This window comes from Tetrao urogallus, assembly GCF_951394365.1.
Source record: "Tetrao urogallus genome assembly, chromosome: 1".
Classification (NCBI taxonomy): Eukaryota; Metazoa; Chordata; class Aves; order Galliformes; family Phasianidae; genus Tetrao; species Tetrao urogallus.
Window position 1 is genome coordinate 84,101,371 of NC_136813.1, and position 27,564 is coordinate 84,128,934.

The 27,564-nt window shown below is 41.6% G+C and overlaps 1 protein-coding gene across 1 annotated transcript in view; it reads left to right on the forward strand.

Annotated features, from left to right (window-relative positions):
- The window catches only part of LOC306955671 (amine oxidase [flavin-containing] A-like), a gene marked incomplete at both ends in the record, with an annotated part of 44,679 nt that overhangs the window by 12,050 nt on the left and 5,065 nt on the right, over positions 1-27,564 (forward strand). Inside the window, 9 exons of the mRNA XM_079547008.1 lie at positions 1,517-1,611; positions 6,025-6,162; positions 13,364-13,468; positions 16,035-16,126; positions 20,760-20,901; positions 22,620-22,769; positions 23,992-24,151; positions 25,267-25,363; positions 26,912-26,965. Of these exons, the coding sequence (XP_079403134.1) occupies positions 1,517-1,611; positions 6,025-6,162; positions 13,364-13,468; positions 16,035-16,126; positions 20,760-20,901; positions 22,620-22,769; positions 23,992-24,151; positions 25,267-25,363; positions 26,912-26,965 (1,033 nt within the window). The remainder of the gene's footprint in view (positions 1-1,516; positions 1,612-6,024; positions 6,163-13,363; positions 13,469-16,034; positions 16,127-20,759; positions 20,902-22,619; positions 22,770-23,991; positions 24,152-25,266; positions 25,364-26,911; positions 26,966-27,564) is intronic.

Consider the following 27,564-nt stretch of genomic DNA (forward strand, 5'->3'; position numbering starts at 1 on the left):
TTTCAAAAAACATGCATCTATCCAATATCTATGCATCTTATGTATAGAGACCTTCTTGTAAAAGAATTACCATTTGTGCCTGAGTGTCTAATTCATGAAGAATATATAAATTCAAGTTTCCATTTTATGTGTTTAGGAAATCCAAGTTTTTGTGACAGTAACCAGTGCAAATTTTTGAAAAAAATCATTCTTCCAAATATAAAAATATTTATTTATAAGAAAATGCTGCAGTTTGCATTTCCAGCACTGAAGACTTATGTTGTCTATGTTTATGCTGAGGATGAGAACACTATCAGCAAAATGACTTAAGAAAGAACAATAACTATAATTAACTGTCTTGTCTGTAGTCTTTAATGCAAGAAAAGTTATTGAAAAAAATTATATCAATGAATAAGATGTTCACTTCTACTGAGAAATTTTTTGTCAGTGTAAGACATCTGAACTTCCTCTCTTCTTGCTTCCATTAAATCCTGTCCCACTACCATATTAAAAGATCACATACACAGAAGTTTATGGGCTGTTCTATATTGTCCTCAGTATAAATGAGTACTCTTGGCGCTGCTCAGAACCTTAGAATGATTCCTCTCATCTGACCTTTTAAGTCTTGTATTCTTTGTGGGCTCACAAACAGTTGCTTTTAATCAAATTTTGAAGTAGTGTAATATATATGAATATAATATTATTTTACTACAGGGTATGTTAGATGTTCTGATCAATAAGTCTGGCTTTTGTGTACTTAAGGAGGGGAAACAACTCCAGAGGAACAATGCTTCAGTGCCAAATTGCCCTACAGGACAATGGGATAATCTGATTTCAGAAACTCACGATTGCCTTTAACAATTTCATTTCTCATTTATAAAAAGCGAAAAGGACTTCTGTCCGATTGAATTTTTGGTTCTCTGTAGTGTGTCTATCACAAAATCCCATAATTAGATAATTTTTGCTGAGACGGTAATTCCTTTTATAAAGTACCTACATAGAGGCTATTTGATTGCCACGATCAAACTCTGTTGTTTAAAATTAATCTTGACAGTGAAGCAGACTTTATTTCTGTATATAAGTGAGGACAATGGACAGCAGCAGAATGGAGAGTTGGGTGAGAGAAGAAATGTGCTAGAACATATCTGTTTCGTATATTACTATTCCTATCACTCTAACCACACAAGCTCCATGTGGTAGACTCCCCCTTTCAATGCATTACACAAAAGAAAAATGAGATGCATGCCCGTAACAACAGAGATTAATTTCTTTAAAAAGCCAAAAATGCTAACCCAGAGGAGGCAACTGAAATCTCTGGAACGTTGTTTATACAGTTGCTTATCATATGCAACTAAGCAGCAGTCATGTGATTTCTGTGATAAGACACCGTGAAAAGTTTCAGAATTCTTGCAGGATTCTTTGAAAACATTGTTATGGTTCCTGACCATGAAGCCTTGATTCAGCTTTGGACTATTATATTTACTAGTTGCCACTTGGTTTAGAGCATGCTATCTCTTTTTTTTTTTTTTTTTTGCAGGCTTGTCGGCTGCCAAGTTGCTCTATGAGTTTGGACTCAATGTGGTAGTGCTCGAGGCCCGGGACAGAGTTGGAGGAAGGACATTCACCATCAGGGTAGGTGCTTCCTTAAATTTGTGACACTCTCGCTTGTGCTTGTCTATGGTACTGCAAATGTCACACCTGTCTTCCAGAAGGGCAAGAAAGAGGGCTCAGGGAACTACAGGCCTCAAGAGGATTCAGGGAACTACAAGTCAATCAATTTCTAGACATATGGACAAGAAATTTACCAGTCTGCACGGATTCAGGAAGGGGAAGTCATACTTGATAACTTATGATGAAATGACTATCATGATAGACAGTGGGAGAGCAGTGGATGCTGTCTGCCTGGACCTCAGCAATTTAGCAGTGTCTTCCATAACGTCCTCATAGAGAAAATATGAAATAAGGGTAGTTAAGCCAATAGTGTTATTGAAAACTATCTAAATGGAAGGTCCCAAAGGTTGGTGAGCACTTCTATGAAGTGTGGAGTGAGACGTGTACCTAATGGTGGATCTGAGGGGTCCCATCCTGTTCAATGTATTCATTAATTTTGCTAGGAACATTTAGATTGGAAAAGATCCATAAGATCCTGAAGTTCAACCATAACTTAATACTAATTCCTGTCCTCCAGCACCACCATCTACACAGCTCTTAAATACCTGTGAGGATGGCACCTCTATCACTTCCCTGGACAGCCTGTTCCTATGCCAAACCATCCTTTCCATATAGAAATTCTTCTTGATATCCAGTCTAAACCTCTTGTAACACAACTTGAGACTAGTTCCTTGTGTCCTATTGCTTCTTACTTTAGAAATCAACTCTCACATTGCTACATGCTCCTATCAGGTGGTTGTAGAGAGCACTGAGGTATCCTCTCAGCCTCCTTTTCCTCAGACTAAACAGCTGCTGCTCCTTCTGCTGCTCCTCATAGGTCTTGCTTTCTTGTCTCTTCACTAGCTTTTCCAAACATGTTTCAATGACTCAGTATCTTTCTCATAGTGAGGGGCCTAAAACTGAACATTGGTTGAGGTGCTATCATATCTATGTCATGATCTGAATGGTGGGGTAAAGTGTATCCTCAGCAAGTTGGCTGATGATACAGAAGTGAAATAAGTTGTTGGTACACCAGATGGTCATACTGCCATCCACACGGACCTGGACAGGCTGGAGAAATGGTTTGATGGGAACCTCATGAAGTTTTGCAAGGGAAAGTACAAAGTCCCGTACCTGACGAAGAACAGCCCTAGGCGTGAATGCATGCTGAGGGCCACCCAGCTGGAAAGCAGATTGGCAATGAAGGACCTGAGAGATTCTAGTGTACACCAAGTTGAATGTGAGCCAGCCATGTGCCACAAAGAAATCTCATGTTTTTTGGGAGGATTGCATTAGGCAAAGTATTGGCAGCAGGAGGAGGGAAGTGATCTACTCGGCACTAGTGAGGCTACATTTGGAGGACTGTGTCCAGTTCTGGGATCACAGTTCAAGAGAGGCGAGTTCAAGAGAGGAAGGAACCTTCAAAGATGATCTCCTCCAAGCAGCAACCACACACTGCTATCTCATGTCCAATTTTTCATCCACAAGTACCCTGAAGTCCTTCTTCACGTGGCTGCTTTCCATCCATTCCTCCCCTAGTCTGTACTGATACCAGATGTTTGACATTGCACTTGGCCTTGTTGAACTTCACAAGGCTCATATGGTTTCTTTTCTCAAGCCTGTCCAGGTCCGTTTCACAGAGTCACAGAATTACCAAGGTTGGGAAAGACCCATGAGATCATCCAGTCCAACCATCCACCTATCACCGTTAGTACTCACTAAACCATGTCCCTCAACACACAATCCAAACGTTCCTTGAACACCTCCAAGGTCGGTGACTCCACCACCTCCCTGGGCAGCCCATTCCACTGCCTGACCACTCTTTCAGAGAAATAGTATTTCTTAACATACAGCCTAAATCTCCCCTGGCGCAGATTGAAGCCATTTCCTCTATTTCTAGCACTGTTTATATGAGAATACAACCTCCCTTCAGGTAGTTACAGAGAGCAATGAGGTCTCCCCTGTTCTCCAGACTGATAAATCCCAGCTCCTTCAGCCACTCCTCATAAGGCCTGTGTTCCAGACCACTCACCAGCTTTGTTACCCTTCTTTGAACATTCTTCAGGGCTTCAGTGCAGTGAGGGACCCAAAACTGGACACAGTACTCGAGGTGTGGCATCACCAGAGCTGAGTACAGGGAACAATCACTTCCCTGTTCCTTCTTGGCCACTGCTGGCTCATGTTCAGATGCCCTTTGGAAGGCATCTTTTATTTCTGTCATATCACTGCATCATGGTGCTTTGTGTTTCTGCAAACTTGCTGAGGATTCACTCAGTCCTACCATGTGTGTTTTTAGTAAAGATATTAAATAGTACGAGTCCCAGTATCAAACACACTGGAGAGAATCTAACAAAGGGCCCTACTAAGGTAATGAAGGAACTTGAGCATTCTCCTATGAGGAAAGGCAGAGAGAGATGAGTCTGGTTGGCCTGGAGAAGAAAAGGCTCAGGGGAGGACTTTATCAGTGGCTATAAATATATGAAAGGAGGATGAAAAGAGGACAGAGATATGTTCTTCTCACTGGTGCCAAGTGACAGGACAAGAGGCAATGGGCATAAACTGGCACAAAGAAGGTCCCGTTTGAAAAACAGGAAATGTTTTTTTTTTCTCTAGGATTGACTGAGCACTGGTACAGATTGCCCAGAGGTGTTCCTCCTTGGTGATACTCAAAAACAATCTGAGCATGGTCTTGAGCAAGCAGCTCTTGGTGGCCCTGCTTGAACACAAGTTGCATCACATATATGCCAGTGGGCTCCTCTGACAGGAGGCACTTTAAAATTGATCTGGATGTGGCACTGAAAGTTATGAAATGGAATTTGGATTCCTAAGAATGTTATGCATGTAGTGCCATTTTAGCTGAACTGTGATACCTTGCCTGGCCTCTGGTAGCAGGTTTTCTGTAGGTGCACTGAAGTGTTGGATACCTTAGGCTGTCTAAAACATTGTTAATCATCCTTACTAAGGTAACTGAACTCTTCCCGCACTGCCCGTATCCTTTGTCCATGGCAGGATCTGCTCTGCATGTAACCAGTGGTAAGACAAGAGAGAATGGCCTCATGTTGCACCAGGGGAGGTTCAGGTTGGGTATTAGGAGGAGTGATGAGGGAGGTGCTGGAGTCACTGTCCCTGGAGCTGTTTAAGGAAAGGCTGTAGATGTAGTAGTTAGGGACACAATTTAGTGGGCAATATTGATGGTAGATGGATGGTTGGACTAGATGATCGTAGAGGTCTTTTCCAACCTCAGTGATTTTGTGATTATAGAGAGAAACCATCATCTGAGACTGTGAATGTCAAAATATTTCTCCTCCCATTCCCCTCTCACTTTGCAAACTGTAGCAGGCATGATAGAATGTAGAAAGCAGCCTGAGCAGGGCCAGACATCACTACAGCACAGGCATATGTTTTAGCATGGCTTAACATTATCCTGCTTTTAAAAACTGACTGCATCTTGGCTGCCATTGAAAAGAAAATGAAAGAAATGATGAGTCACCTGAGGCACAGGGTAATGTAATACAGATGTTACCTCTGCCTCCCAGTCTAAAAATGGGAGAGATTTAAATTAGATCAGATGCCATTGCTTGGGAAACAGTGGTAAACAGTGGTGTTTCAGTGGAAATAATTGTACATGAAACATAAACAGCATCCCTCTGTGATGCTGAAAATGCCTGGCTTCAAATGCATGCTATAAACAGCCTTAAAAAAGTTAACTATCCTGAGTGTTACTGCCTTGGAAAATCAGCCCTCTTTTAACAGCATGTATCTTAAACTTCTTACTTTCTGCCTGCTTCCCAAGTGAGCGTGATGCTGGTCCAAGTGTTGTATGCAGAGTGCCTTTGCTGGCAGGCATGGCTAGAGGCTGCTAGCTCAGGTGCAGTGGGGTAGATCCACAGTGTGCTATGCTGCAAAGGAGCTTACATCCTTTGAATACTGCACTGCAGTGCTCAGCAGCTACAGCATTAAATGTAAGCAGGTGTCTGCAGAGAGAGAGGAAAAAAGAAAACAACCCTGGTGCTTGAGATAGTTTTGATTTGAGCAGTTTTGCAATGGCAATTAAAGTATTATGAGTGCTGAGAGAGTGAGGTTAGACTTCTTACCAATGTATTTAATTGGATATTTCTTATATTCTCATGCCTTTCGTATCAAGAAAAAGCCAGTACTGAAAACTATAATGAAATTTAAACAAGTTAAGCCCTGTTGAACATGTGCATGGTAAAGACACTAATCTTTTGTGTGTCTGTCATTACAGGGCTCACTGTTGCTTATGTTAGTATGCCTTGTCTCCTCTTCATATGGTTGCAGTGCTACTCAGCATGGAATATTTTTTCTTGGTTATAGGTGTTTGTACTGAGGAGTTTCCTACAGAGCTTTTGATTCCTGTATTATTTCTTTTGACAGAACAAGCAAGTTAATTATGTGGATGTTGGTGGAGCATACGTGGGACCTACACAAAATCGTGTTCTCCGGCTGGCAAAAGAGCTGGGTATTGAGACCTATAAAGTGAATGTAGATGGCTATTTCATCCATTATAAGTGGGCAAGTATTACATCTTTCATTTTCAGATACTTAAAGATAACGCTGAATTTTGGAAACTGCTGGCAGTCATTCAAGGGGTTTCATTTAAAGCTTGCTCTTGGGAATCCCATTAACACCTGTTTGAAGTGTTGTTACTCTCCTATAACTTCCTGGCAGTTAGATAAATGATTCTTGTTTTCTTTTGAAAAGTCCTCAAAAAATTAGACATGTGGCATTCTAAAATTTGATACATTCAGCACCTGATTATCTTTTCACATATTCTCTAAAGGATTGTTGCCTGAAAATTCTCTTTCTGAAATACAAGCCCAGTTCAATACTGGAAAAAGAATAATCCTATTGGATAATATTGAATAATGATATCAAACAACAGTATTATGGGACTAGCCTTGGAGTATTGTAATGACTGTGGCCCACTTATGTAGCTAGCTTCACATGAGGTATCTCCCGGTCCCTTAGAGTGGGATTCATCTTACTTAAAACTGGATGTCTAGAAATTGCACACTTGCTGAGATTCTCTGGCTCATGGTGAGGAATAGGCACTTCCAAGGCTCATCATAAACTTGTCTGAGATGTGAGACTGAGGGAGTTCAAATAACTCCTTCTGGTTAGGTTAAATGGTTAAATGGCTAAAGTGAACTGAAATGGAAACTGTCTTTAAAGCAGTTTATCAGCTCTTGTTTTAGTTCTTTAGCCCACCAGTTTTTTACTCAGGTCCTGCTCAGGGCCAGTACAGAGGGAGAGTGGTCAGAGAGAGAGAGGGACAAAGGTATAAGGTGCTAAGTGTCCATCTTCATAACTCACAAATTACTTTCCATTATTATTATTAATATTTTTTAATATCTTTTTGTTTTGGTACTTCCCAGACAAGGCTTGAAGCCTGTGTGAGGCAGAATTGACCTGCTTGATAGAGGCAGGTCTATGTGGTGGATCCTTAACTGATTTGATTTTTATTATCTTCCCACTTTTTCTTCCTACTTTTAGAGCAATAAGCTCCTGCTGGAAAGTTCAATGGCCTACTTCTGTAGTTTCTCCTTACGGGGGAGATTCATGCCATGCTCACAGAATAGTCACATCTTAAATAATTGTGTAGTCAATCCACTCAAAATATTAACTGCACCACCTGGTATAAAGTGGACATAGTTCTATGGCAAGTGAGGTAGGCTGGTTTTACAGCTGTATGCTTGGCCCACTGTATTTAATTTGAGCACACACATGGAACTCTTTGCTTCTTAAAAGGCACTTATCTTCTGTGTGTTAAATAAAAGGCTCTAACAGGTTTCATGAATTTGAGTCCTTAATCCATTTTGACGCTGAAAATACATCTTTTTCTGTCCCTTATTACATTATGCATGTCCTTGCTAATGACCAAGTAATTTTGTAAGTTTTCTTTGAAGTGGAATCATGTTCCTAAGCAAGAGGTGGAATTATGAGCTGTTAGCTGGATCACAGGCTGTGGATCAATTCTAGACTGGGCATTGTGGTCATGCCAATAAAACCAAGGTTCCCAAGAGAGGCGTAGCTGTTGAACAGGAGGACAGCAAAGAGAATCTGAAGTCTCCCTGTGTGGAAAGACTTAAACACGGAATAAATAATAATTATGCTTTTCCTGCAGTAGGTCTCATTCCTCCCACAACCTCTTCCCATGAATTGCAGGCTTTTTGTTTTCTTTTCTTTCCCTAAGGTTTTTCACTTTTTTTTCTCCTCCTTCTCTGAGAGCTCATGTAGTCACCATGTCCTTTGTTTCAGGGATTTGTTATTGATCTATCTCTACATCCCACTTCTGCTTGAAACTTTTTGAAAACAAACTGTGCAGTCCAGGCTGTTGGCTAGGTTGATGAGTGCTCAGTGATCTTAGGGTTTGTACTTTTTATCGTGCACTGACAGTGAGTGTTCCTGGTGGGGATTTGTGCTTTCTTTGCTGTAGGTGTACATTTCATATGTATCAGAGGTGCTTAGGGAACCCAAAGGAGTATTTTGTAGAAGATAAAAAATGTGCTACTGAAGAAGTAAATTGATATTAGAGGACACTGCCCCAGAAATTTAATATTAGTCTAGAAGAGGGATGTGTGCAGCTTCTTGGATACTGCCAGCCTTCGAGTTTGAGAAGTCAGCCTGAAGGCTTTTCCCCTTGCATCTCATGTACTGTTTCTGTCCCTTAGTGGCTGTGGAGGCAGGGTCAGAAAGGAGGGGCTCTTCCCAAGAGCCTATCTGTGGACTCTGCAGTCTTGCAGCAGTTTTGTCAGAGGTGAGAGGGAGAGCTGTACTGAGGAAAGGCCAAACATTTCTTTAGATGTAGGTCTGACAATCATTCATTCGATCATATGTGATCCTCACCATGCCCGGATGAAGAGATTTTTGGCTGTTTGTTTACCACAGTTGTCGGTTCAGTTTGGCTCCTTCTGCAGGTTTCCAGGATACAGCTTGGGCTGGGTTAGGGAAAAGTAGGAAAGAGATTTATCCAGAAGGGGAAGCTGCCAAGGGAAAGTGGAAGTCCCCCTGAGGGATTTCATGAGCTGCTGTGCTCTAGATGGAATTTTTCCAGTATGTTTGTGGAAAAATCCCACATGCTAGATGCTTTAGAAACTGTGTTGCTTGTTGTGGGCAGGTTTGCTTTGTAGTCTTGGTTTATTTGAAATTCCAAATTTATAATTAAAGTTTATCTTTTCTTTTATATATTCATTCTCTCCCATCAGTTAGCATGGTAAAATGAGCTGCTTTGGTATCAATCAGAAACTTGTTTGTATCCTGTCACTGAAAATCTGTAACTTCTGGGTGTAGTTTTTTTTGCCAGACTTTCTTTCCAGCCAGATTGCTCCATGGCTGCTCTCCCATAGTTCATAAAGAGCATTTTTTGGATGAGAAAAGGCAGATGTGCTGAGGTTCTGTCTTTCCAGAAGGGGCAGATAGCTTTGCTTTTTCACACAGGTCCTTGAAATTTTCTGTGCTTCATTTTCACCTTCTTTTTAGCAGAAGACCTTAGAATGTAAAGGCGTTCATGCTTTGGTATAGTATTGACCTCCTCATATGACAGCAGTCCTCTAGGTGCATGGCTGAAGCACTCAACTCCACCTGACAGCAGTAAATAAGGACTGGTTTTGCTTATTTGTTTGCTTACCATTTTCAGAGCAAGGTAACGTGTGACAAAAGATGAGCATTTTTTTAATGCGGTGCTTCACATTCACCATTCTAGTCTTCTCTTTCCTTCATCTAGCTTTAAGGTTAAGAGATTAACGTTGTCACAGTATGTCTCTGCAGGTCACTGTATATCTGCAGTCCAGGCATGGGAATCAAAGGCAACCCCAGGTACTGCAGAGCTTGCTAGGTTAGACCTGCTGGAGGTATTTAGCATGGAGAGGTGCACACCAGAGACTCATACCTTAAGGAGCTGCTGCTACAACTGTGCATGCTGTATATGGCCCAGGAGCAATAGGAGTTTTGTTCTTGAAGCATAAGAAATGTTTTTTCTGCTTCTGATGCATGGATGGTCTCAGTACAGAGGCCAGGAGCCAGGCTTTTTCCACAAGCTGACAAAACCAAGGTACTTGTAGATGATAGTTCTACATAACTTTATTTTTCAAAGTAATTTGATTTCTTCATGGCTTCATAAACATGAAGAACACCATTGAGGTTTAAATACCCTATTTATTTCATAGATATCATCAAAGATATTAATAGTTAAATCAAAAAGTCCGTAAGGTTGGAGAAGGCTGAGCCATCTAGTCTGACCATCCACCGATCACCATCATGCCCACTAAACAATGTTCCTAAGCAAAATTTTCCATTCATGCAGTGGTGTTACCACTTGTGCTATATTTTTGTAGCAATGGCTACAAACTGCAGCTTAACTCTGGGCAGAGAGAAGACAGATCTTGGACAGCACAGCATCTTTCTGAGGCCTTGCTAGTCGTGGAACTACAGTGCCTGGGGATATAATTTCTTTGGATTGATGTGGGATAACTAATCCAGGCAGGCAGCAGGATGCAACTCTGAGGTCTGCAGGAAAGTATTCAACATGCCAGGAAATGGGAAAAAACAATTAGATAAACTCTGTGAGGCGATCAAGCAACCTTGTGTTTGCATGGGAACAAAGCCAGGAGGCTGTTTGCCTTTCAGTTAAGAAAACAGTAGTTCCCAAAATAATCTACCCAGAACACTGTAAACTTGCTTAAAAATGGACTGTTGCAAGATCTTGGCTGTTTGCAGCAACCTTCTCTGTGAAGCATGTGACCAGAGCTCCTGTGCCTAGCTGGAAGCTGATATTAAAAACCAATGAATAATTCACCAACCCCATGCCATATGGGCTGGATTAGTCCCTGCTATGGAGGAATTTATGTGAACAAAGAGATTTGGCTGTCTGTCTGGTGGACAGTGGGAATTTCTCTCCTGGAACTTACAAGAATGGGGCTTTTGTCCAATTGGCTCTGACCTGTTACAGGTCCAGTCCCCTGCACAAGGAGTTAGTGAGCCTGTGAACTGTTCCAGGCTCTATAAATTCTGTCTCAGCCCCTTCCAGGTCAGTTTATATTGCATTTTTCCAGGTTTTCCTCCCCTTGTCTTGAATCTTACTAGAGTTATGAATTTTGCATGCATAAGAGAACAGAAAATAACATTGATTTAGACTGTATTCATTGTCATTTGGCAGTTGGTAGTTCTGAGAGGGTTAAAATACACTTTCCTATTGATCTTCTCGACCTTTGCCATTGACCAAAGATCAGATCAGTGAAATGATCATTCTTTTTTTTTTTTTTTCAAATAGCAGTTAAGTGAATATCCATTGTGACATACCAGTGGCCTAGACTATAAGATTTCTTGATTAGTTCTCAATGGATTGTGGTCATGGTGATTCAGAGCTAGTGTAGTGTTGGACAATTTGCAGGAAGACATGAGGCAGGCAGGCAGTGAGCAGGTTCTCTCTGCCCCAGCAATCATTCCATCTGCAGCCATCTGCAGGATAGGTTTGAGAGTTTCTGAACCTGGAACTGTTTATCATGGTAAAGTCAATACTGGGAGTTGGAAAAGTTATGGCACAAACCCCATCACAGAATTACCTAGTGATACTTTTCTTGGGCTGTTGTTTCAAGAAATGTAAGGGATATGTTTCACTGAGGAGAAGAAAAAAAGAAAAAAAAAAAAAAGAAAAAAGGAAAGAAGCCTTAAAAGTTATTTATTTTACTTTCTTTTAAAAATAAGTGCAGCTGCTTTCTTGTTGTTGTTGTTTTCTCTTTTTGAGTTATGTGAGCCAAGGACAGGGCAAGTGTTTTCAAATTACATCACTCCATTCAAACACTCTCTTGAAAGACTTAGAACATCTTTACTCAACAGTGAAAAACCGTGGGAAATTTTTCAAACTAAACAAAACAGCCCTGAACTGAGGGCATTTTTTTTTCTCTTACAGTATCGCCATGACAAGATTTCAGTAATAACTCATACTTACCTGTTAACATTGCTCTTCACCTCTTCTTAAGGTCAGAATTATTAGTTTTAAAGCACGTAGAGGAAGACACGTTGATGCCACCTGCGTTCCTGACCAGCATTAAATAAACTCTGACAGAGTGCTGTGCGATAATCTTTAGAAAAACAAAATGTTGTGCAGTAAGAAGAAAATAATTACTTAAGTATTACTGCTTTGCATAAGGATTACCATGCTTGATACAGCATCAGTTTGATACAGTAGAAGCTAGAGCATGCAGTTGGCCACATTGAATACATTTTTTTGATCCATTTTTCTGTGTCTGAACATGCAGTGAGGAATAGGCTGCCCAGAGAAGCTGTGGTGCCCCATTCCTGGAGGTGCTCAAGGCCAGGTTGGATGGAGCCCTGGGCAGCCTGAGCTGGTGGGGGGTAGCCCTGCCCACAGCAGGGGTTGGGGTGGGTGGGCTTTATGTTTGAATACTGCTTAGGGAAAAGGAAAGGAGCATTCCCTTACTGGTAGTTTGTAGGAGCATTTTCTCTGTTCTGGCTGTGGCAGAAGTTTGTTTTGCATGCACACACATACCTGGAGAAGGCTGGAGCAACCTCCCTAGCCAATTTGTACATATATCCAGACCTCCTCATGACTTGGTCCCCTGCCCAAGTACTCCTCTTTCCGCTGTTGCATCTGCTCTGGGGATGGCGAAAGTTGACCAAAATGTGAGAGTTTGGCTTTTCTTACTTCTTTTCTCAAGTCTGAAACTTCAGTATGCTCTCTAAATTTCATATTGAGCCATTTATTTTTGTTAAGATCTTTGCAAAGAAATGGTCTGGAAAATATCAGAAATCTGCATACAGTTATCAGTGGGGAAGACTTTGGTGGGTTGGTATGGCATACGCATTGCACAAGAAGCATATTAAACACAGCATAGCGCCACAGCTCCTACCTGCTATGGTCCAGCATGTTCCCTGTATACTGCCATGTGACCTGTGCAATCTTTTGACACACCTGGAAAAGCAAATATTTAAAAGTTCTGGTGAGACATTTGCACTTGAGTTACATGGGAAATGGTTCAAAGCAATTTAATGAGAGAAAATGCTGCCTGCTCATCCAATCCTCTTTCAGATTAATATTATCAGAAAGAACCAGCTGCTGTTAGATTGTTTTGCTTATCTTTATATCACAGAATTATCTGTAAATGGTCTGTATTCCTGTTGCAACTGTGTGTCTTGAGCATTGTAAGTATTGATAATATTTTTGCAAGTGTGCAGAGTTTTTCTTTCTGCAGCCTAAAATCTTCCTTTTTGGCAAAATAATTTTTGGGGGTCTATTTTTCTCACTAGACACTTGGAATAATAGAGATATGTTTATTTTATAAAGGTGGAGTGTGTCATAAAGGCACTTAGATAGTTAGAAAGTTTAAAATGTGTGCAGTTTTAAACGTGCAAATTGTCCAGCAGGCAGGTAAGCATATTCTATGGTGTAAAGATATGTTAATATGTGGTAATGAAGAATGCATAGGAACAAGGAATATCACCTCCTTGGCCATTGCCTGACTTTCCAAAGCCCAGAATTTGACAATCTGTCCGGGACAAAATAAAAAAACAATAGCTGTAATATCAGCCCAACATTTTTTTTTTCTTCATACTTAGCTTTATGCATTCAATTGTTAGCACTTTGGGGGCCAAAAGTTTGACTAAGTGATGACTTTGGGAATTCTGTGTTCATGATTAATGTGGGTAGGCTTTTTTGGTGTCTCTGTTACTTATGTTACTTATATTCTTATTTTAGGGAAAGTCACGTCAGTTCACGGGTATTAACCCTCCAACATGGAATCCCTTAGTGTATCTGGATTACAATAACTTCTGGAGGACCATGGACAAGATGGGAAAAGAGGTAGGCTGTGTTAATTCCACCTGTTTTTTGTAATGCCTACGTCACCATAAGGAAATCTGCCTTGTTTATATTTTTTTCTCTGGCAGACTTTTTATTGCTTCTTTAATATTAAAAAAAAAAAAACAAAAAAAAAAACAAAAAAAAAAAACAGTAACTCTCATCAGGAAAGAAATCTAGATAGAGCTTTCTCACCAAGAAGGTAGAAAAAGATCTGATTGTCTAAGTTATCTGAAAAAAAAAAAAGTACTTTCAATGTATGTAGTTAATGTTTGTACTTTCTCATGTCAGGGAAAAGCACTACACAAACTAGGAGATGAGAATTGCAACTGGAGGTCTTCCTGTGTACAAAAGAGTATCCCTTGGAGAGTTGTACTGTTTTTCAAATATTTATCAGATGCTTTATGGTTTATCCAGGGGCCCCACCATAAAATGACCTACAAGCATAGTGTATATTTGAAAAGTCATTGCAGTCAGGTGAATTTCCCAGTGACTGGAATAAAGGCAGTATCACATCCATTTTTAAGAAGGGTAGAAAAGACCACCCAGGAAACTACCAAACTGTCACCCTCACCTTTGTGCTGGGGAAGGTCATAGAATAGATCCTTCTGGAAGCTATGCTAAGGCACATAGAAGAATGGGATGTGATACAAGACAACCAGCTTGCCTTCACCAAGGGCAGACCTGCATGACGAACCAGGTGGCCTTCTGAGATGGTGTAACTGCATCAATGGACAAGAGAAGAACCACTGATGTCATTTATCTGAACTTGAGTACGGTCTTTGACACAGTACCCCACAAATCTTTCTTTTAAATTGTAAAGATAAAGATTTGGTGGGCGGACTATTCAATGAACAAGAAATTGATTATGAGACTGTACCCAGAGAGTGGTGGTCAATAGATAATGTCAAATGGAGATCAATGACAAATGCTGTCCCTTGGGGTTCAGTACTGGAACCAATGTTCTTTAATATCTTCATTAGTGACATTGGCACTGAGATTGAGCTCACCTTCAGCAAGTTTACAGATGATGCCAAACTGTGTGGTGCAGCTGACACATCTGAGGGAGAGGATGCAACCCAGAGAGACCTAGACAGGCTCCAGCAGTGGGCCTCCATGAACCTCATGAGTTCAGTAAATCCAAGTGCAGGGTCTTGCACCTGGGTCATGTCAACCCCTGCTAGCAGTACAAGCTAGGGGATGTAATGATGGAGCACAGCCATGACAGAAAGGACTTTGGGGTACTGGTGAATGGCAAGCTGAACGTGAGCCAGCAACGTGCCCTCACAGCCCAGAAAGCCAACTATGTGGGCTGCATCCAAAGAAGCCAGCCATTTGGGCTGCATCCAAAGAAGAGTGGCCAGCAGACAGGTTTATCCTGCCCCTCTGCTCTGCTCTGGTGAGACCTCACCTGGAGTACTGCATCCGGATGGGGAGTCTGCAGTATAGGAGAGGCATGGACCTGTTGGAGCATGTCTAGAGGAGGATCACAAAAATGATCCAAGGAATGGAACAGCTCCCCTATGAGGACAGGCTGAGAGAGCTGGGGCTGTTCAGCCTGGAGAAGAGAAGGCTCCGGAGAGACCTGATAGAGACCTTTCAATATCTAAAGGAAAAAGGAAGGGGACAGACTGTTTAGCAGAGTTTTGTTGTTGTTGGGTTTTTTTTGTTTTTTTTTTTTTTTGCAATAAGACAAGGGAAAATAGTTTCAAAGCAAAAGGGGGAAGATTAAGACTGAATATAAGAAAAAAGTGTTTTATGATAAGGGTAGTAAAGCACTGGCACAGACTGCGCAGAGATGTGGTGGATGCCCTGTCCCTGGAGACTTTCAGACTGGATGGGGCCCTGAGCAACCTGATTGAGCTGTCGGTGTCCCTGTATGATGCAGGGAGTGTTACCCGGGTCCCTTCAGGGGTCCCTTCCTACTTAAACAATTCTATGATTCTATGAAGTTACTGTTACCACAGCAAAGTTCATTTGTTGTATGGGGTTTAGCACAATCAAATTTGTACACTATACTATACGTATTTTTGTAAAATAATATGTATTTTAAAAACATTAAAATGTACAATAGTGAACTCAAATGTCATGGATTTAAAGACAAATAACAAAGAATTTAACTGTGTAAACATCATTTAATAGTATCTAGACATTTTTTATCTGTCTGTAGTTAACAGAGAGACATAAGGGTCTTCAGATATCTGTCTTATAACTCTGTGAATGTCTGGAGAAGGAATTTTTTTTGCTTTGCTTTTAGAGGAAACCAAGACAATTAAATTAGAATACACGCCTCCCTCCTAGATCACTAAAGGCCAGGTGAGTCCCAACATAAGGATATAATTCATTAATCAAAGTCAGATTTAGTTCTCATGATACAATTCATATCCAAGGGTATGAAATATAAAAGCTACTCCATTCAGTGCACTTGTTTCAAACTTACAGCCATGAACAGAGAACAAAAACAAATCTTGGGGCCAGCAAAACAGTCAACTTTGTGCCACAAACTAGCTACGACCTGGCAATGATACAGTACTGAATTATTTCTTCAATAAGTTGCTTCTGTCTTTAGATTCCTCCTGAAGCACCATGGGACGCTCCACATGCTGAAAAGTGGGACAAAATGACCATGAAAGAGCTGATAAATAAGATTTGTTGGACCAAGTAAGTAACTCCTTGCTTCAAAATCAAGCCTAGAATGGCAGCTGGCCCCTAGCAAATTCTGGAATACAGTTGCATGAAGGACCTGCTTGTGCTTTCCTTGACTTCAGATGGGGCACAATCAAATCTCTAGTGGGCCATGCACGCATGGGATGGAGGGGTAGCAAAAGCCTTTGGGAATTGAAAGGACAGATTAAGCCCAAGAAGATGTAAGTGTGTCAAGCAGATGAGATGTAGTTCATACCAACAAAGGCAAGGATGGTAGTATAAGACAGTGACAATGTAGAAAAAGAAAGGTAATATGGACAGTACATTGAAGCATTAACAGTTCACACTGCTGTAACACACAGTAGCTCAAATAAAACAAGATTAACATTTGTTCCTTTTTATTCAGTGCTATGGAGGAAATTAAAATGATGTTTCTTTTCTTAGTGTGACAAAAAAATAAAAAAAAGGGTACTGGAAAAATAGGACTGACTCAAAGAGGTATGAAACTTACCAGGAATTTGGAAGAAGTCTTTGTAGAGGAGTTGAGAAGTATTACTGTATGATGTGAAGCCTTGTAGAAAAATTCCTGTGGTCTTCAGTGCAGTTAGTGGTTTAGCTATAGGGAACAGACAGAGAAGATGAGATATAAACATCTATGATAAGCATGCAGACAGCTGGAACTGACATAAAACAGTAGCTATTTAAACAAGTCTTTTGAAACTCTTTTGAGAAGTTAAGGGTGTGCCATCCACAAACAATTAAGAAGTAATTGCCAGTCATTTGAGCAGGCTAAGCTTTATTATCAACATCTGTTTTTATGATTTTAGTGCCTTTGAGCTCTATTCACAGACCAGATACTTACAGAGTACAATGCTTTGCGAACACAATAGAAATATATTGGCATTTCATCCCAAGTGCTTACAGTTTAGTCTGAGAGACAGCAGGTGTATACACAGGCAATGAGAGGGCAGGAGATATTTGAGATGAGACTGATCTTATTGTACTGTTATGTGCTGAATGAGGATGTGTGGATGACAGGGTAGTACGCAGTGCTTGTGTTGGCTGGCAGATATGATTAAAGATGCTAGAGGAACTTGAGGTTTTCTTCTGCAGACCCACGTGGGAGTGATAGCATGTGCTCTTTTTAATATTTCCACTTAACTCAGTTAGAGAACATACTTTTCTTTGTCTTTAGAAAAAGCAAAGTGTAAATAACTCCACTTTGTAAGTATGAATGAAGGTCACTGGCTGGCGTAGAAATGGAGCTAGAAAAAGTGAAGAGTTTTTACCCAGCCCCATGGCAGACTAGGAGAATGATGCTAGCTGTGATATCTCATACTTAGTTATAATGTGTGTCTGCTTTAGCCCTTGAAATGAAACAAGGTGGTCTTGTTGCCTTTTACATTCCTTGCTGTGTTGTGCCTGAGCTGGGCCAGGAGCTCTGTCTTCATCCCTGCTGGCCTCTTGCCATACTTGTCCAACTCTCTGCCCATTGCAAAGCATTCTTCTGCTCCAAGGAGCTGTCCTTGAGCATCCGCAAGTTCTGTTGGGTTCCTTTGCCCTACCGGGTAGTTTCCCATGGGATCCTGCCAGTCGATTCTTTGAGGAAGCTAAAATCTGCCCTTCCAAAATCCAGGGTTGTAATTCTGCTGTTTGTCTTACTTCTGCCAAGGTCTTAGACTCCACAGTCTCATGCTTACTGCAGCTAAGGATGCCTTTCACCTATGCCTCATCCAACAGGTCTTCCTTGTCTATGAGTAGCAGATCCAACAGTGCATCTCCCTAGTTTGTAGGATCATGGCCCAAGTTAATATATTGCTTAGAAGATGTGCGGTGCATTTTATATGTCTATGAAGGACAACGCTGTATGAATAGAAAAAGGAACAATGTTCAATGTGGAATGATAACAGCTGGAAATACTTTTTTCTTCCTATCCTTTTCAATTAATTCTATTTATTAGGCAAAGAGAAACATGCTTATGCTAGCACCTGTATCCCTGCATGCTTTGCTGGCCCTATGCTACTCTGTACTACTCTCTTGCCTTGCATTCAGTACTTTTTATTTGTTTGACTGTGCTCTGTTTACTTTTTCATGCTGACTGTGGTTTAGCGCTGTGCCTGCAGCTTCCGGGCCAAAACTTTCCATTTGAAATTATTTCACTGTGTTAAATCTTGGTCTGGCTGCATGTGATACAAGATACAGTGATTTCGACTTTTTCTTGCTCTCTGTTGCATCATAGTTTTCTTTACAATAAATTTCATGAGCTGTTTCTCTGCAAAGTCAGTCCCCTTGAGCCACCCTTTCTGTTCCAAGTGCACTGGCTCTTCCTCTTCTTTTTTTTACTGTTCCTCTTAGTCAGGAAGTCAGTGAAGTGTAAGCAAAACTGGGTTTATAGTGATCTCTGTGGGAAAGTGCTCCTCTGCAAGGCTGTTTCTACTTTCAGTGGCTATCTGACTCTGCAGTATTAATAGATGTGCACAGTGGGAACATACTGAAAAACCTCTTTTAGATCTTCAAGATAAAACAGATTTTTTTAAATAGTTAAAAACTGTACTGCCCTAAACAGAAAAGCTCTTTCACAGCATTTTCTGTATAACTTTGGTCAAGATTGTAACATAAGAATAATTTGTTATGTGTCATATGTCAGCATGTACTGAACCTGGAGACTCTCTACACATTTTTCAGGTTACAGCATTTTGTACGTCAGTGTTTTCAGGATGGTTACAGAGGGCTCTTGCATACATGGTGTCTTCATATCCTTGCTAATGGACTAGAGGTGACTGGACTTCATGTCCAGAGAAATTGGGTTATAAAAGTTTGTAAGTTATGTATTGGATTTCTTTGAGCTACTTACAGTGTTTAACTCTTAGTCGCACAAAAGCAGTGTGCAGCACAGTCGTGTGGAAGATGGGGAATGTCTTGGCAGTGTGTCTAGTTGAGGTCCTAAAGGCCAATTAGGCCTTGGAAACAATGTGCCTGATGAGTACCCTGTGGAGGAGAAATGCAGAAGATTTTCACTAGCATGTTACCAAATGCATTCTACTGTTGAGAAAAGTATATGTTTTTATGAAAGAAACAGTGAATGAAAAACTAGTTAAGAAATAACTGAGGTAAAATGAGTGGGATTTAAAATTGCATGGGTGAATGTTTTGGGAGAAAGGGAAGGAGATCTTGATATAACCATTGAGGCCAGTCAGCCTCACCTACATCTCTGCAAAGGTGATGGTACAACTTGTTCTGGATGCCATCTCCACGCAATTGAAAGAGAAGATTATCAGGAGTAGTCAACGTGGATTCACCAAGGGCAAATCATGCTTGACCAACCTGATAGCCTTCTGTGATGTCATCACTGGCTGGGTAGATGCAGGGAGAGCAGTGAATGTTGTGTACTTGACTTCAGCAAGGTGTTTGACACTGTCTCCCACAACAACTTGGGAAACTTAGAAAATGTGGGATAAATGAGTGGATGGTGAGGTGGATTGAGAACTGGCTGTCTGAAAGAGGTCAGAGGGTGGTCATCAGCGATCAGAGTCTGGTTGGAGGCCTGTGACTAGTGGTGTTCCCCATGGGTTGGTACTGGTACTGGACTGTTCAACATCTTCATCAGCGACCTGGATGAAAGGATAGACTCTACCCTCAGCAAGTTTGCTCAAGATATAAAACTGGGAGGAGTGTCTGACACACCTGAAGGCTTTGTTGCCCTTCAGCAGAACCTGTACAGACTGGAGAGTTGGGCAGGGAGGAACCTGATGGGGTTTAACAAGAGCAGGTGCAGTCTTGCACTTGGAGAGAAATAACCACATGCATCAGTACAATTTAGGGGCTGACCTGCTGGAGAGGAGCTCTGCAGAGAAGGAACTGGATGTCCTGGTGGACAACAGGTTGGCCATGAGCCAGCAACGTAGCCAAGAAGGCCAGTGGTATCCTGGGGTGCATGAAAAAGAGCTAGGCCAGCAGAACAAGGGAGGTGATCCTCTGCCTCTACTATGCCCTGGTGAGGTTACATGTAGACTACTACTGGGCTCCCCAGTTAAAAAAAGACAGGGGTCTCCTAGAAGGAGTCCAGTGGAGAACTACAAAGATGATAAGGGGCCTGGAGCACCTCCTGTATGAGGAAAGGCTGAGTAATCTCGGTCTGTTCAGCCTTGAGAAAAAAAGACTTGAGAAGGGATCTGATAAATGTTAATAAATATCTGAAGGGAGGTGGGAGGCAAATGGATGAGGCCAGGCTCTTCTCAGTGGCAACAGGACAAGGAACAATGGCCTAAAACTTGAACATAAGAAGCTCCGTACTAACGTGCAGAAGAACTTCTTTATAAGGGTTACAGAGCACTGGAGCAGGTTGCCCAAAGAGGTTGTGGAGTCTCCTTCAATATTCAATACCTGTCTGGATGCCTACATGTGTGAGCTATTGTAGGGAACCTGCTCTGCAGGGGGTTGGACTTGGTGATCTCTTGAGGTCCCTTCCAACCCTTACAATTCTGTGATTCTGTGAAATATTCAAGCTTCAGGCTAAAAATGAGACACATACACACCATTTTCGATTTTTTTGACTGTAGGATAGCAACCCTTCTAAATAAGTAATAATGAAAGCCACCAGCATGTCACATTTATTCACTATCTGATTCTGCTCCTGTGTTTCATGCAGAGCTGTTAAAGACTTTGCCACCCTCTTCGTGAATGTCAACGTTACGTCTGAGCCTCATGAAGTCTCTGCTCTCTGGTTCCTGTGGTATGTGAGGCAGTGTGGTGGCACAGCCAGGATATTCTCTGTCACCAATGGGGGCCAGGTACGAAATGTCTCATGTTCTTTCCCCCTTGAAACCAAAAAGAGCAAGTGGAGTGTTGTATCTGTCCAGCTGTGCAGTTAATGGAAGAAGGACAAAACATCAAGTTTATGTGGCAGTTATGTTCTCACAGGGCTGAGCAGCCCTCTCAGCTCTGTGCAGTGAGATTTTTTGTTAGCAAAGCTTTGGGATAAACTGGGACAGTTTAATTAATTCTTCCTTCCTGCATTCAGTGCATCACAGTCCTTCAGTTACAGTTCTGTTGCTTTTCTTTATCTGCCAATTTGTTTTCCATGAGATAGTAATCACATTTGAATGTTCAAAGCAAGCGTGCTTCAATCTGAAATACCTATTTATTTTTTGTGAAAGTCTCTAATGACAAGAATTGGAAACAGCTTGTAAAATGACCCTCCATCTTGAGACAGCTTACATGGCAGCATGTTTTTTGAGTCCTTGAGACTTTTTCATCTTGTTTCTATCAGGATGCAGAACCTCATGTTTTTTATGTGATTGTTCTTGATGAAGTTTCAGAAAAGGGAAGAGGGAATCTGTCAAAATAATTGGGATATGGTATGTTAACACCCTTCTTTAGCCTACTTCAGTTAACACTGCCTCACAAGATATGTGCAGTATTTCAGACTTAAGCCATGAACTGCAAAAGCAGAGAGAGGTCCATGCTTCCTAGCACTAAAGGTAGGGAAACATAGAAAGAAGTTGCCTGGAGAGATGTGAAGTCCCCATCAACGTCTGTCCATTGTGGTGAGAATAGACAACTATGTGTTGGGAAGGAAATAACCAAAGCTAATGCTGCCCTCAAATAAGAGCAAGAGTCTTCCTGCCCAGTGGCCTCTCAGCTACAGTTGCTGTTCCATGTCAGCAAGTGCTAGATGTTGAGGTAAGAGTTAAAAGCAAGATGAATTCCAGGACACTCCTAGCTAGACAAGGCGTGGAGAAAGGAAAACAAGACTGAAAACAGTGCTTCGTGTTCCTTGTGCCTGGATCTATCAAGCTGTCTTGGTTTCTACCTGCCTTCCCTCATCCTGATCAAAATCAGCTGAACAACAGCAGCGAGTGTTTCTGACTTAACAGCCAAGATGAGTCTTACAAAAATAACCTCCCTGCCAGTACCTGTATCCAGCATATAAAAGTGAGCTGCTTGATATCACTACAGTGACCGGCAGATAAAAGAGGGTCAGTGATTCCAATGACACTCTACACAGACATCCCAAAAACAAGTGTTGCAAATTGTGCTGTCTTCCCAGGGGTGAATAAAGCTCATTGCATTCCACACTCGTGGCCTAATTTGGTTCAAGATCTGTATTGCTCCTGCATTTGTAAATAAATACTTCAGCTGTGTGGATGCACGCTGGTAGTTTTGTCACACTTAAGGGTTATGCTATCACATATCACTGTGACAGGCAAAATACTAAAAACCTCTTTAAAATTAAGTGATTTGTTTAAAGTAGGTAAATTACCTGTTTCATGTTTCTTTGTTCTGTTGGCTTCATGAGCCTCCAAACTGGCTAGCTGGGAGAGCCATTGCAAAAATGCTTTTGGTATCATTCTCCATTGAGTTCAAGGCTTAGGGATTAGCTCTTCTGAAAGTCTGCTGATTTGATCTGCAGTTTCTTCATTATGAACAGAAGTCTTTTTCAATGTCACTGTGACTAATGATGGTGAATTTTTGTTTTGTTGTGTTCTTCCTGTTTTTTTTTTTTTAGGAGAGGAAGTTTGTTGGGGGTTCTGGTCAGATATCGGAGAAAATAATGGAGCGCCTCAAAGGCAGGGTTAAACTGGAGAGACCTGTGGTCTGTATTGATCAGACAGGTGATAATGTCATTGTGGAGACTCTAAACCGTGAGACATATGAGGTAATTTGATCAGAATAAAAGAAGAATATGCATTTAGTGGGGAATACATCTGCTGTAGCTCTTAGCCAGATGTAATCAGGAAGTACTCATTTGTGAGTGTCTGTTCCTCAGACTGTCCTGACAGACAATCTGTGAAACCTGCTTTATAGATTTATTTATGGCTCAGTCAGTCTTGGTGTTTTGCAAATTGCTCATTATTCTGCCTTGTCCGTCTTAACATTTTCTAGACTATATGATTTTACACTTTAAACATTGAGACTATTTCAAATGAAGAAAAATAAGGTTCCTGTTTGTATCTAAACTTGTGGTTTGCGGGGGATGGGAGGGGAGGGGAAGGAAGAGGCATTTTATACTCATTTACTAAGATTTGAAAGATCAGCTGGTCACAAACTAAGGAAGACCAAAGGTCAGCCCCCTCACGCAGGGAGGTGCTGTCAGTGCAATGATGACATGCAGTGCTACATACAGAGCCAAGCCTGGGTGTAATGATTCAGTGTCATCCTGAGCCCTGAAGCAGAGCATCCTTCATCACTCTGGTCAGAGACAGAACTGTGGGAAGGATGGAGCATGTTCAGGAAGGCTGAAATCACCATTGCTATTGCTTATCCTGAAGTAGTATCATGTGAATATGCACAGAAATTATGATGATTATTTTTTTAACAGTTTGTCATTTGGGTAAATGTGGATCATATTTCCTTGGGAGGAGTAAAAGACACTTTTAACTATGCTTGTCGCATTCCCCAACTTGTATTCTGCCAGATTTCATCTCTGGTCCTGTAATATTCAAAAAGCTGTCAAGAATCACCTAATCACAAAATAATGTATTTTTCCCTAAATATTTATATTTATGTATATTCCATAAATATGGGGAAAATTCTTTTTCCCAAATGGCAGAATTCTTCTGGTCACCTGGAAATACCTGTGTGGGAAAGCCAAGTACTAATGTCAAGCGTGGGAAAGTTGTTAACAGTGAATAAGAGCATCTTTAAAATCATAGAATAGAATCACAGAATGATTTGGGTTGGAAGGGATCTCAAAGCCCACACCACCCCAACCCCTGCTGTGAGCAGGCCTGCCCCCCACCAGCTCAGGCTGCCTTGAGCACCTCCAGGGATCGGGCACGGCAGCTCCTCTAGGCAGCCTATTCCAATGCATGTGTCCTGCAGGACAACTTCAGTAAGAGGCAGTGCCTTGTTTCTACTGACTGTGTTTTACCTTTCAGGGCAAGTATGTAATCTCTGCTATCCCTCCTATCCTGACAACAAAGATTCACTTCAAACCAGAACTGCCACCAAAGAGAAACCAGTTAATACAGCGTTTGCCTATGGGATCTGTCATAAAATGCATGATGTACTACAAGGAAGCCTTCTGGCAGAGGAAGGGTATGTGAGGAAGGTGAAGGACTTGGGAGTCCAGTGCTCTGCTAATTTTGAAGCTCTGCTGTCTGTCAGGGAATAAATCCAAGGAGGGATTAAATGCGAAAAAAAAACTACATTAAACACACGGAAAAACAAAAAGTAAAGCTCTTTGGGAAGGAGAGCTGTTTTTCTAAGCTTAAGCATGCACTTCATCTCAAAGCAGAATTCAGACCCAAGCAGGGTCCCAAAGCTCTGAGCTGATGACTGATAGAAGCCAGATTTCACAGTGAACTAAAGCTGAAAGCTGCCAAGCCACCTGAAGCACACAGAAACAGAGGCCTGCAGTAGGAAGTCCTTGCTGGGACAGTTAGGGCAGCCAGAGAGAATTTATAGCAAATCACAGTGAGAGCTTTAGGTGCGAGCAAGGCCCTTCCTTGGTTACATGCCCATTCTAGGAACTTGATATCTCAGAGGAATGGAAAAAGTAGGTTACCTTTTTGTTCAATTTGGGACGTATTTTTCCCACCATTTGCAACATCACACATTTCTCAGCTTTAACTGTTAATAAATGATAAAAAAATCAGTTACCGTTTCCAGAAACATTTATATGGACAGATTAGTTTCACAGAATCATAGATTGGCTTCTGTTGGAAGAGACCTTAAAGATCATCTAATTCCAACCTCTCTGTTTCCACTTCCTGTACAATGATGTGCCCTGGTCAGGAATGTTTCTCAATTGAAAGAATATAATTTTGCATGTTTAAAGACATAAACCAGTAATTGAATGGGAATAAAAAGAAGTGTATGCAGGTTTATGCGTTGCCATCTCTACAGGATTTTTTGCATGGTCATCTGAAACACGTCGCTTGGAATGGGGATGTGATACTTGATTAGATTGACCATTACTGTTACTGGACTCCAGTAACAGTACACTGTCTGTGTACAGAATTTCCCAGGGCCAGGTGGAAAAGAGAAGGAGGAACTGTTGTAAGAATGCTTCAGACTTGTAGATCTTTTTGGTGACTGGGGATCTACTGTACAATTCTTTTACTGATAGTTTCCCCTGTTCGCTGCTGTCAGAAGTAGTGATCATCACTGAGTCTTTCTGACAATCATTTTGTTTTCCTTTCTCCCCTTAGGTTGCTGTGCTTCTCTCTTCATTGATGATGAAGAATGTCCAATTGGAATTACCTTGGATGACACGAAACCTGATGGATCTTTTCCTGCCATTATGGGGTTAGGAGCTCTAGCACATGTGTATTTCTTTTGTATAAGGAAGCCAGTGAAAGAGGAAGAGATGGGAATAAGATTCAAATCAGTTATGCCCACTCCCACATAATTCATAGATAGGGTACTTCCTACATCTCCCTTGTGCCCCTCTAGCCTATGTAAGCTTTTATGTGAGAAAAAAAAAACAATAAACTGCTACAAATATCCCCATACAGAGACAGTTGTGGGGAAAGGGATGCTGAATTAATCTTTGCTCATTTTAAGCAATCAGATAGCATTTTGCTGGTGAGTAGATTTAGAAATAAATCCTTCCTTACCTAGTTTTGTGAGCTTGTATTCTGCTCACGTTGGTCCTCTTATTTAGCACCTGGACCAAAATGAAAATGCAGTTGTTCAAGACATCATCCTTTGCCTCCTTTCCTCATCAGACTGAGGAGGGACGAAGGGGATTGGCTTGTGGTTAAGTTCGGCAGCAGCTGTTCAGTGAGGAAATCAGCATTCTGAAGAAACTGCCAAATAGAGGAGCTGTAGTTTAGACAAACAGATGAGAAAATATGTAGCAGCATTTATTGGCTTTTAAAATAAGGTTAAGCTAATATGAACAAACAGTTTTTACAAATATTTCCACTGTAAAGTGAGGAGAGCTTCCCCCCCTGCCCCCGCCCAAAAAGCCAATATAAATGTCAGGCAACTAAATGTGGAATATTTGGCAAAACAGCTTGCCAGTTCTACAGAACTGCACGTGTTTATGGGCATATTCAAAGCTTAACAATTTCTGCCCTGAGAGCAAAAAACCTCCTCCAGACCTCAAAAGGCAAATGATTTCATGCTTTTTTCTTGTGGACTTCTCTGAGCAACTTTGGTGTAGAAACTTCATCTCCTTGTACTTCATCTCCTGCATATCTCCACTGAAGTCAGAGAAACTAATCACCAAATCTGTTTCTTTCAAATTGAGAGAATATCAGTCCCAGTTCTTACAAAATCGGCCATGGTCATGCCAGAGCAGCAGGCATTTAACAGAGCCAGTCAGCAGGGGCAGTGGTATGGCAAACTGCCTGTAAGGCACCGAAATCACGAGAAAACTCAGTCTGAGACCTTTTGGATGAGAACTAGGTGTAAGAAGGGAGCTGGTGCAAGCTGGCTTGTTAAATGCTGTCATTTCTCTCTGCTCAGTTTGTGGATAACTTTGCTCTCCTGAATCAGTGGGGATGAAGAGCTCATTCCAGACGAGAATGAGACCAGCGCTGGCAGCTTTGCAAACACGCCTACAATCTGCAGCTTTCTCAGCTGGTAGCTGCCAGGCCGTCCTTTCTGCATGCCCCCTGGGAACACTTGCCCTCCATTCAATTAACTCGGCAGGGTATCCCACATAGGCGTTTCACCCCTGTGACCTGTAATTACTAACTGATGTCATACAGTGAAAAGCTCTCAAGCCCATTACATACCATTAGAATGCTTGACCCATCTTTTTTTAGAGTCATTTCAAGCAAAAGCTTACAAATCAGCTGGAGTGCTGACACTGTGATATTTATATGCCATATTTTTCTTTTTCAGTTTCATCCTTACCAGAAAGGCTGTTAAACTGGCCAGCCTCAGTAAGGAGGAGAGGTAAGAGTTCAGAAACAGTAAATACTTCAGATATGGGATACTTCTTGGAGAGACTTCATTGTGACCTTCTAGTACTTGAAGGGAGCTTACAAGCAGGAGGGGGGACCAACTTTTTACACCATCTGGTAGTGATAGGATGACGGGTAATGGCTTTAAACTAAAAGAGGGGAGGTTTGGACTAGATGTTGAGGAAATTCTTTCCCAAGTAGGCAGTGAGGCACTGGCACAGCTGCCCAGAGAAGCTGTGGTGCCCCATCCCTGGAGGCTCAAGGCCAGGTTGGATGGGGCCCTGGGCAGCCTGAGCTGGTTTGGGGCAGCCCTGCCCACAGCAGGGGTTGGGGTGGGTGGGCTTTGAGGTCCCCTCCAGTCCAAACCATTCTGTGATTCTATAATATGATTCTATGATGCTTCTCCACAGAAGTGTATGTGGTTCGTGTGTGCATGTGATTTGTGCATATACACACATGATCAGTGCAACTGCCAATACTGGAAACTGGAGTGAAAATTTAGCTTTTAGGTCTAGACAGGATCACTGATATCATCCAATTGTGGATATTTCTGTGTTTCCACATCCTGCTCCTCCATGTTCCTCGGACTGC